This window comes from Nansenia antarctica, assembly GCF_963989245.1.
Source record: "Nansenia antarctica genome assembly, chromosome: 5".
Lineage (NCBI taxonomy): Eukaryota > Metazoa > Chordata > Actinopteri > Argentiniformes > Microstomatidae > Nansenia > Nansenia antarctica.
In genome coordinates this window covers 58457965-58469587 of record NC_137690.1, presented here as the reverse complement: position 1 = coordinate 58469587, position 11623 = coordinate 58457965, and the positions used below count along the sequence as shown (strand labels likewise).

Here is an 11623-nt window from a genome sequence, read left to right as displayed (position 1 = left end):
TATGTATTACATAAACAGCTATATATTGTATGTACAAAAAGATAAACATCATCTGTGCCGACATACAATATACAGTACATAGTGTAGTCGAATGTTGGTCAATGTACAACTTTCTATTCACATTGTTATATTCCCATACCATCAAGAAGGCACAACAGCGGCTCTACTTCCTGAGAGTCCTCAGGAAGGAACACAACAAGCAGGAGATACTGGTGGCCTTCTACCGCGGTGCAGTGGAGAGCATCCTCACCTACGGCATCTGCAACTGGTTCTCCAGCTGCACAACCGCGGAGAGAAATGCGCTACAGAGAGTCGTGAGAACAGCCCAGAAGATCACCGGCGCCCCCCTCCCCTCTCTGGAAGAGCTGTACAACACACGCTGTCTCAGGAAGGCCTCCAAGATCTCCAGAGACCCAACCCACCCTGGGTACGAACACTTTGCCCGGCTGCCCTCGAAAAGGCGGTACAGGACCATGGCCGCAAGGACAAACAGACTGAAGCTCAGCTTCTACCCCAGGGCCATCCAGGCCCTGAACACAGCAAAGACCTAGGTTCTGGGCCCTGGACAGTCTGGACGGATTGATGGCAGCTGCTGGATTGAAAAAATCAGGTGTAGTGCTGAGGCACAAATGTGTACATTTCAAGCCTGCAAACTGCGACACTTTAAATGAATGTGCAATAACACTATGTGCAATATGACAACCCTAGTCGTCTTATCTGTACAGTATAGTATAGTGGATAGTGTACATAGCCTTTATTTATGTAAACCAGCTCCTTTCCCTTCTTTTTTTGTTTGTTTTTTTTTTCTTTCCTAGCACCAGGGGAGCCACCCCTCCCAAATGTCGTTGTTTGGTACCTGTACTATAGCAATGACAATAAAGACCATTCATTCATTTCATTCAGACCATGGCCTTCAACACAACAGTCAATCACTAACATCATACTCTCACTACCTGATGAGCGCTGATGGCATAGAGTTCAGTTCAAAAAACAACCAATATGAGAGCAACACAGGAACCCCTGCAGCAGGATATGGCAGGCGGTGGCTCGGCAGCGAGGCTGGGGCATGGGGGGCAGCAGCATCCAACGCTTCCTCTTGGCACAGTAGCGGTACGCTTCTTTGCGGTACTGCTTGTCCACGTCATCGCTGTTCTTCCAGCCGCCGATGACGAAGACATCCTCGTCAAAGTGGCAGATGGCGGCGACCTCGATGCTGGTGACCTCAGGCGGGAGGCTCTCCAGGATCTCGTCAGAGATGCGGGCACTGATCTTCTGCTTGGCAGCCTCGTCGCGCACCGTGTAGTTCTTGGGGCAGCAGGAGGCCGTGTGGTAGAAGTTGGTGGAAGCCACGGCCATCTGGAAGAGGCAGTAGTTGTCTATGAGGGGCAGGGAGTCCACGTCCTGCCACTGGCGGCTCTCTGTGTCATAACGCGTGGTCACTGTCTTCAACCCGTCCTCGTTGTCCGTGTCTACGGGTGTACGCGCTGTCACGTACACAAAGCGATCCTCGACAGTCACTGCCTTCACGTCCCTCAGTATCTTGGGCGCTGATTCCAGGTTGTGCCACTTATCCTGCTCTGGCTCATGTACACTCACGTCTTTGAAGCCGGGGCTGAAGTTGCCATGGCCGCCAATGCTGTACAGGATATCCTTGATGCAGGTGAGGCCAAAGGAGTGCTTGCGTGTGGTCAAGTTGCTCACCTGCTCCCAGGTGTTACGGTTGGGGTTGTAGCGCTCCACCGTCTTGGCGAAGCCCGGCTCCATGGAGCCCGCCACGTAGACATGAGACTCAGACGCAGCGATGGCGTGGCCGTCCAGGTGGTTGTGGATGTGTGGCAGGTTGACCCAGCGGTCCTCGTAGATGAAGTAGCCAACGCACTCGCTCAGATAGTCTCCCCCCTCTGACACCCCACCCACCACCATGATTACATCCATGTTCTGGCCGAAGCGTGGCTGGAAGGTGGCCATGTAAGAGGACCAGAACTCCATGTCTGCTGACTTGAGATTCTCAAAGCGGATGGCGTGCCCCTCCACAGCCTCTGACACCAGGCGGAGACCGGCCTCGTTCGCAGCCACCAGGCTCTCACTCTTCACCACCCTAGTCAGGTAGGTGGGCTTGATCTGGGGCAGCCTAAGGAGACGAAACAGCTCCTCAAAGTAGCGTCCCCGCTCCTCTGTGTTCCTGCACCCACTTCAACAACACCTCTTCAGAGTCCACTGTGATCTCACCGTCAGACAGCCAGTCACGGACCAGGTGAAAGGGCAGGGTGTAGAACTCCTCATCCTGGATGACCTTGTGGAGGTTGCGGCGGATCATGTCTGCTGCCCGCAGTGCCAGCTGGTCTAGAGTATACATGTGGGCCAGGCTGTGAACTGCTACACAGTTGGTCAGGCTCAGCTTCTTCTTCAGGAACTCGCCACAGAAGTCCTTCAGCTGCAGCAGAAGGAACCTGTAGGCAATAGAAAATCAACAGTTTTGACCCCCATGAATTCATCATAACAAAGTTCAGGTTTGACAGGATATGGCCAACCATTGTCCCAAGTGTGCACAAACAATATACTTAGGCTATAGTTAATGGCCATTTTAAATCCAGATATTTTATCAAATGAAGCAAAAACTAGCAATGGATCCACACACAAGACAATGCAAGCTGTCGATTCAAGTAAGTTGGTTATAGCTTAAAGACGAAATGTACCAATTTTTCAGAATAAAAGTGTGAACATTTGGTCGGTTGCCGACTTGTTCCCTCTTTCACCAGCTGCCGTCACATATAAAAAAAACTCATAAAAAAAAAACGTGGCACTTTAAGAAATTACAAAGATGCTCCTGGAATACATATCGCTGCTTAGGCTGCCGGAGTCATCATATCATCACCAGTGGCCAGAGACAGAAGCAAGTGCATTCACTCATTTATACACTCGCACTTGGACACATGCACACACACACACACACACACACACACGCGCACACACACACACACACACACACACACACACACACAGGCACGCACGCACGCACACACACACACACACACACACACACACACACACACACACACAGACACCCACGCACGCACACACACACACACACACACAGACACGCGCACACACGCACACACGCACACACACACACACACACACACACACACACACACACACACACACATACATGAATACACTTTATAAGATAATAAAGAGCAGAACTAACTCACGAGGTGATGCAACCCAATGCAACAGTGAATAAACATGCTCAGTGAACAAACATGCAACAGTGAACACACATGTTTGATCAGCAACAATCTAAATGTACATCTTGTACTTGTACTTCTATGTCAATATTACATAGTATGCATAACCTGATTCGCAGGTTTGATTGATATGTTTAAACTATGAAGTTGAGATTGATTTGAACTGAAATCAACCAATCCAACTCAAGGTCTTTACTGTACTGTACACATAATACACATAATATATGGGCCAACCATTGCTCATCAAACAAGCCTCGTGGTTGGTGGATTTTAGGTGTTTCAGAAGAGCTTAATCATACTTTACATCGCAGGGAAATTGTAAATCAGGCAAAGGTCTGTGGCTTTTAGCTTAATCGAAATGTCCGCCAGGTAAACGAACCGAACCCAGAGGTTAGAATAGTTTTGACAGCAAGCCGTGGCAGACTTAATGAGAGACTTATCTCATTAACATACATATCAGACAGTAGCCTTGCTGTGTCTCTGCATGTCTGCAAAAATCAGCTCAATTATGAAAAGGACTTCCTGCAAATATTCAGTTTTATTATTCAAGTCATTTAGCATACGCTTTTATCCTTTCAAAAGAGAGAGAAACTTACAAAAAGTGCATTAGTCTAAAGTAGCCTAAGTGGATATTCAAATATTCAAAGAATGAGGGGGGAAAAACCCAAAGTATTTTAATTTATTTTTAAAAAACAAGAACATTGTGAATCCTGCATCATTTATCACCCAAGCTGGTGTGTCAGTATCTACATTGAGTATTATTCTTAATTTGTTATTATTTTTTGTATTATTTGTAATTTGTTAGCATACACACACCCGCTCTCATTTCACACATAGGTTAGTTGACTTGGTTTCTATTTCTTTTTATTTATTTACCTTCACTGTCTTTGCCATTCTCATGCATTGTATGTATTGTTTTATGTGACCCTGAGTATTTCTGTTTATAAGTTTGTTTTTATTCTTGCCGGGGCCTCTTGGCCAGATCATCATTGAAAATGAGAATTTGTTCTCAACTGATTTTATCTGGTTAAATAAAGGTCGAATAAATAAATAAAATGTTAGCGCTAGTCTAGCCGAATGCTAACATCTTATTTTTCCAGTCAAAGTAGAGCTGATGCTGCCCCTGAACCATTCATTTGATCCACGGTTAGTTCCGCCAGTGGTTTATGTCAGGGTTTGGGCGGGCGGGGCGGGCGGGGGGGGTGGTAATCCCGTAGACGTGTGCCAAAAGGCTGAGAGTCACAGACAGGAGGCAAGCAGTATGCTCCGTGCTCTATGATGCTAGAAGAAGCCACTCGACACAGGAGATGTTGCCTTTCATTTCACCGCCTGTCTGATTTGTGGGCACACATCTTCTCTCTCTTCTCTCTTCTCTCTCTCTCGCTCTCTCACTTTGTATGCACTGCCGACTCTCTCAATTAGTTTAGATTAGCGAGGCCCCGCAGCCCACAAGCTAGCCTCAGCCCAGCTGTCCGTTGCCAAGTGTGAGTTGGAGGAATACATTATCACTACATGGGTCGGTGGAACAGATACCACAGGGAAATGGAGGCCAAAACAGGGAGGAAACACACAAACACCCAAACACACAGGGACATGTGCATCGGTAAGTATCAAAGAGCACACACTTCTCTCTCTCCTGATCGTTGAGTAAACCCAGAGGGGCGGATTTAACCTGTTTGTCCCTGTGGAGGCGATCTGCTCCACAGCTCAGTCAGAGATCAATGATCCACCCCACTGAGGGAGGGAGGGAAAGAGGGAAGAAGAGAGAGAGAGAGAGAGAACCTTTGTAGATCTCATGATCATTGATTCGCTCCCAGGAACCTATATCATCGATCCACATTTAAGTAGTTGTCCTTGCTGTTGCTTACAGGAGCCAACCCAGCAGTGATGTGGTGGTCTTTGATTTCTTACACACACACACACACACACACACACACACACTCACACACACACACACACACACACACACACACACACAATAGATGCCCTTATTATAGATCACATACAGTGCACCCACACACTCAAACACAAACAATGTTTGTACTCTTGTTTGAGGATCCCCATCTCTGTGTGTGTGTGTGTGTGTGTTTATGTCTGTCGGGTGCCATACTCTAGAGTGGCTTCTGACTCTAGGCCCTGTGATCTCAGCGTGTAATCCAAACAAGCTAAACAGGAGTGGAGATCGAGTGTGTGTGTGTGTGTGTGTGTGTGTGTGGGGGGGGGGGGGGCATTGATTGTGTCTGGGTGAAACCAGCAGAGGGTATAATCTGTCCCTCTTTCATTATGAACCAAATGGTGGATTGATCACCCTCTTTTAGACACACACACACACACACACACACACACACACCAATGCTCTATGATGGAGCCTGTGTTTTGGCAGCAGCTGTTTGTGTGTCTCCGAGTTGCCAGTGTGAATTAGTGAGACTGCAGCACTGCCTTCTCTAAATGTTTCATGATGTTTACCAGGCTGTTTGTACTGACTTGAGATCAAGGCAACCCACTCCCTCTGAGTTGGAGCGGGAGAGAAGGACTCTCGTAGAGGGGTGGGTTTGCATGGGTTAGCATGAAGGAATGAAAGAGATGGGTGGATGAATGGATGTTAGAGCAAAAGGCTGAGAAGAGAGAGAGAGAGAACAAGAGTCCCAGGGATAGACAGAAAGAAAGAAGTGGCAGTATAGTTTGTATGCTGTTATAGAAGGAGGCAACTTCATAAGATTGGATGAATGTTCATATGAATGGATGAAACAAGGTTCAACAACATTCTCATTCAGGGCTGCCAAGTTTCACCAAAAGTTTGGAGTGAGATTTTTTTGGTGGTGGAGCGACCCAAAACTGTGCACGTTTTGGCGGCAGCGGCCCCTCTCTCCCACCCAATTATTTGTGCTAGTTTCCTGCAATTTTACATGTTGTTCATAATAAACCAGCACAATAAATGAAAATAATTAACATTTTATAAAACAAGACAAAAATTCAGACAATATATCATATTTATGAAATCTTAATGAACAAATACAGTAGCCTACAGACTCTAAAAGAAAATTGGGCCCCATCAACAGGACTCAGCCCCTTGGTCAGCAGCAGAAAGACCCTTGGTCATCATCTTATATACAGTGCATTGCTCATAGATGGCTATCATGTTATACAGTAGGCTACATACCAGGGTTTTTCCTGGGTCAGAATGAGGCCTTGGTGGTTGATCTTGTGCGCGCGTACCGTGGCCCATTTTTTTTTGAGGGACCCCCAATTGTTGTATTTGTATTGTAAATTGCAATTACTATTTATTATTACTATTGTAGGAGCCAGATATGGTCCTGTGATACGTGTTGTAATTCACTGTGTGGGCATGGGGTGGCGCTGTCACAATACCTGAGGTGTATATCAGGTAGCACATTTGTTGTTGTTGTTGTTGTCGTCAGGTGTTGACCCCGGAAGGGCAAATAGGTTTGACCGCAAGGGCGCTAAGTTTGTTATTGTTATTGTTTGTACCAGTGATTAAGCCATTGATGGCACATAGTAACACAATAAATGTTTATTATGCAGCAAACCAACGACTACGGATCTTATATAACCAACAGCAACACATCAAACTAGGACGCACGGCGCGTCAACCGGACAATCCGTCGGGTTAGCATCTCAGTAGCAAGTAGTAGACTATGCTCCTTTAACAATTATTATTCATGTACCTGGTTATGTTACAGTAGAGAAACAAATGCATTTAGTAATGACTTACGCCAAATTGGTGCAACCCAGTCCAGTAGGCTACCAGATACGATGTTGTAATGTATGCACATATTTTGCTACCACGGTTGCCAGACGGAATTGACAATGTCCAGCCCAACCGGTCTAAAAGCTGCCGAATCCACCCGTCCAGTGTGACCAAAAGTAGCCCAATCTGGCAACACTGCTGGCTACGTTCTTGCAGCTCGCGTGAACACAGGTTCTTCCATCAGCGCTCGCCTGCCGCTTCGACTTCAGACTCAAGTTAACGCACGTGCAGAAAGATGCCACGAAACTCATGTCCGGTAGCTTTCTTTCAAGGAATTAAAAAAATAAAAGTCCCGTAAAACAATTGTTATTTCTCGCCGTGAGAAATAGAGTTGCGGCGTGAGAGCGTGAGAACTGGTTGAAATGCGTGTGTCTCACGGTGATTGCGTGAGACTTGGCAGCCCTGTTCTCATTTAACAACAGGCTGTGGCATCTACAGCAGTGTTTTTCAACCACTGTGCGTGAGAGATCATCAGATGTGCCGTGGGAAATTATCAAATTCCACTTAATTGGTCTAGAAAAATTAAGGCGCAAAAAAAAAAAAATCATACAGCTCTCGTATGGTTGCGCAGGTGGCGGTAGCGCGATTAATAGCTTAATCTGACGTTGTTGATTTTTATAGAGAGAATTAGAGATGCGGGCAGACAAGTGACAATGCTAACAACAAAGATCGATACATATCCTGCTTCACCGACTCCATTGTGCTTTGTGGTGGACAGCTATCAAACAGTGCCATGGTCCCTAGCAAGCTTAAACACAATCTGCAAACAAAACACCCGTCAAAACACCCGCTGTTGTTTTCCTATGCACTGCCTCGAGCAGCGTTCTCACCAAAAGCGAAGCGAAGCAGCTCCAAACGACGCAGAGCAAAGCGAATTTGATCCAAAACTCTGATTCCAAGTGAAGCAAATGTTCTAGTGAGAACACACCCTAAGAGACATTAATATTACTGGACTGCAAAGCCATTGTGAACACGATGCTTAGCTCTGATATCATTAAAGAAATTGCCAAAGTTCCCCTCTCGATTAAGACGATTGCCAGACGCATTGATGACATGTCTGCAGACATCGAAAATGTTGTTTTGGAGAAGATACGTGGCAGTGGGCAGTTTGCTTTGCAACTTGAGTCTTGGCTCAACTCTTGGCCAATGCACGCTTTGTGGATGGAGACACAATCACAGAAAATGTCTTTTTTGCAAGACATTGCATTAAAAAAAAAAAACAGGGGAGGACTTCAGTGGGACAGCTGCGTGAGTGTCTGCAGACTCTGCACTGATGGAGCAGCAGCTATGTTGCCGAGACTTTGGAGATAGCTGTTGTTCGTATGGTAAACTTTGTAAAAACAAGACCTCTGAAAAGCCGCTTATATGCAGCATTATGTGAAGAGATGGGAGCCCAGCATAAGACGTTATTGCTCCATACGGCGGTCCGATGATTGTCCCGCGGAAAAGTGCCGGCCCGCGTGTTTGAGTTACGGGAGGAGCTGAAAACCGTTTTAACTGATGAGAAGTGTGATGACGCAAAGCTGCTTGCAAGTGACAAATTGTGCGCAAGGCTCGCATACATGGCCAACATACAGGGCCAGGCTTCGCACTGAGTGAGTATCAGTGGTGTGCCGTCAGGGCCGGCAAGGCCTTCTCTGCTGGCCTAAACATCATCAGAATATATATTTTATTTTAATATATTTTTTCCACAAATATGTATTAATGATTCCCCATAGTCTATTCTCTTCATTTCATAGCTTTCCTCTTGGTTGCGCTGCTTCCAGTCTCCGATTGAGATTTGGAGGGCTGGCCTTTATGTTAGAGCTTTTATCCAATCAAAATGTGTTGCCAGGGGGCTACAAAATCTGCCCGCCTGCACATTAAACCGTGCCGCGGATACGACCTGTAACTTAACTTTGAACGAGAACACCTGTGGCGTTCCTAGTGGAAACCTACGTAGATTTCGAGTTGGTGAGCAATAGCAACAACGGCGCCTGCTGTAAGGCTCAATGATGTCAGCACCCAGCACGTCTTTTGATTGGATACGCACTATTGATACGCACTATTGATATTCACTATTGAGATGCGTAACTATGCCGGTAGATGTGGGAGTTTTGAACACCTTTGGGGACACGCGAGTGGATTTACAGCTCAACGAACAAGTGTCACCCTTTCGTTGACTGATCGATAATACTGATCGATTGTGTCCTGTTTTTGGGTAAACAATAACTTTCATTTAGGGGACAGGATGAAAGCGCCGAGTCCACAAACAGAGGAAACTACGTTGAGCTTTTCTTGCTGAAAACAACCCAGATTTACATTACCACCTGTCCACAAACAAAATGTTTACTGGGACGTCAGGCAAAATACAAAACGACCTGATTTTTGCTATTACTGAAGTGATGGGAGAAGAGATCAAAATGGAGATTAAAAAGGCACCCTTTGTCGCTATTATGGTGGACGAGACGACAGACGTGGGTAATGTAGCGATCTTAAATATGTTAGTTTAACACTCTTCATTGTAAATGCGGATTTATTGATTAAAAATGCTTCGGAAATATTAATATAACTCTGTTGTACTTGTCTGACTATGTTAAGGTGATGCAACGCCCGGTTATACTGTGTTTCTGTCTAGTTTCTAGAGCCATGGCGTCATAACGATGGTATTAAGAGGTAGAATAATTCAGGTAGGAATGTGTCGGACATCACTGAAGGCCTAGGTGTGAAATGCACCGCCCGCCACTGGTGAGTATAACGTTCTTATAATGTTACGTATATGATAGGCTACTATGTATCATTTTGTAACATTTGGGATGGCGGTGTGCCGTGGGATTTTTTCAAGGTAAGAAATGTGCCGTGGCACAAAAAAGGTTGAAAAACACTGATCTACAGGACTGATACAGGTAGCCATCTTGTGCCAATGACTCTGCTGCCATGTTGGAGATCCAGGAGATTAAGAACCCCACTGTAAGGGCTTCACAAAGAGAGACAAGGGTAGGTCTCCTATTATAATAAAACTATAACGACCACAAACAATAAAAAAAGATGACATTGGTATTCCACAGCATAGCACCCTCTCCTTCCCTCCCTCCCTCCCTCCCTTTTAAACTGCGGTCTAAACTCATCCCCCCCATACTTTTATTCCTCCCCTCCCTCCCTCCTCCCTTCTCTCTTCCCTCGTCGGCGTTTAAGGCGATAATTGACATTCTCAGACAAGATCAGTGGTGACCTGGAAGAGAGCGGGGGAGCGTTTAGGCGGTCGCGGCTCACAATGCCTCCGTTGTTCCGCCGGTAATTACACCAGGGGCAGAGAGATCAGTGGCGCTTATTGAATTCATATCAAATGAAATTTGAAAAAGCGGCGGTCGCAGGCAGCACCGCTGTCCTCCCGCTGTTCATCTCCAGCTCCAAACTCTCCTAATTCACTTACGTATTCTCTCATATCTACCCCTCTATCGCTTTCTTTCTCTCCAACACTCTCTCGCTCGCACTCTCAGAAGTGTATGTTTCTCTCTTTTATTTCTCTCTCGCGCTTTTTTTTCTATTCGTTTCATCCTCGCTCTCTCTCTCCTTCTCTTTTCTTTTCCGCCTGCTTCCTTCTCGTTATCAAATTCTCTTGAGCGCTCTATTGTTATTCTTTTATCTCCATTCTCTGACTCCTCGTCCTCTCACAAGTCTGTTTTCTCCTCTAATCCAATTCTCTAGTGATTGTTCTTTCTCTCCATCTTCTTTCAATCTTTCCCATCTCTCACCCCTCTCTCTCTCCATTTTTAAAATTGTATCTTTTTGTATTTCTTTGTTTCACTCTTTTTTTTTATTTAATAGTTCCCTTTATCACACCACCACCCTCTACTTATCCCACTATCAAAACACACTGTCCATCTCTAGAAAAACAATTTGGTAGCTGGTGATGCTTTTTTGTCTCAGTATCAAACTTTGATCTGAAAACCTGAACCAAATGTCATCCATCTTGTTCCTACTGCATTACTGATATGCCAAATTCCAAAAATACACTTTCAACAATATTTTTTTTCTTCTTGCACCATGCAATTGCATATTCGCATTGTACGTTTATATAATTCCCTCTCATCATCACTTGGGGGCGATACATACCCATATACCCATACAGATTCAGTAGTTGATGTGCTGCACACGCGCGCACACACACACACACACACACACACACACACACACACACACACATACACACACACACACACACACACACACACACACACACACACACACTCTCTCTCTTGCATGGACTCCCTCCTATCCTTCTTCCTCTCCCTCCCTCCCTCCCTCCTTCCTAAATCAGCCGCGATAAAAACAGATGCCGGATTGAAATGTCATGAGCGTATCTCAAACTGCCAGAACATTAACCTGTTCACCCGAGGTCCCTCTCTACCCCTAGGGGGGCTACAGGGATGAGGTAGGGTGAAGTGAGAGGGAGAGCAGGGGGAGGGGAGGGAGAACGGGAGTTGAATGATCAGTGAAAGGGCTAGGGGGGAGAGGGGATAGGTGGAGTGGTGAAGGAGATGGTGGTTGGGTGGGTGGTCTCTGATGGTGGAGATATTGGGGATGAACTCCTATTGATTAAGATCAGAGAGCAGGAAGATATGCA

At 45.9% G+C, this 11623-nt stretch overlaps 1 protein-coding gene across 1 annotated transcript in view; it reads right to left on the bottom strand.

Annotated features, from left to right (window-relative positions):
* Window positions 1–978: 978 nt before the first annotated feature.
* The window catches only part of LOC308158176 (kelch-like protein 11), a gene marked incomplete at both ends in the record, with an annotated part of 18439 nt that continues 7794 nt past the window's right edge, over window positions 979–11623 (bottom strand). Inside the window, 2 exon segments of the mRNA XM_080531773.1 lie at window positions 979–2182; window positions 2184–2450. Of these exon segments, the coding sequence (XP_080387899.1) occupies window positions 979–2182; window positions 2184–2450 (1471 nt within the window).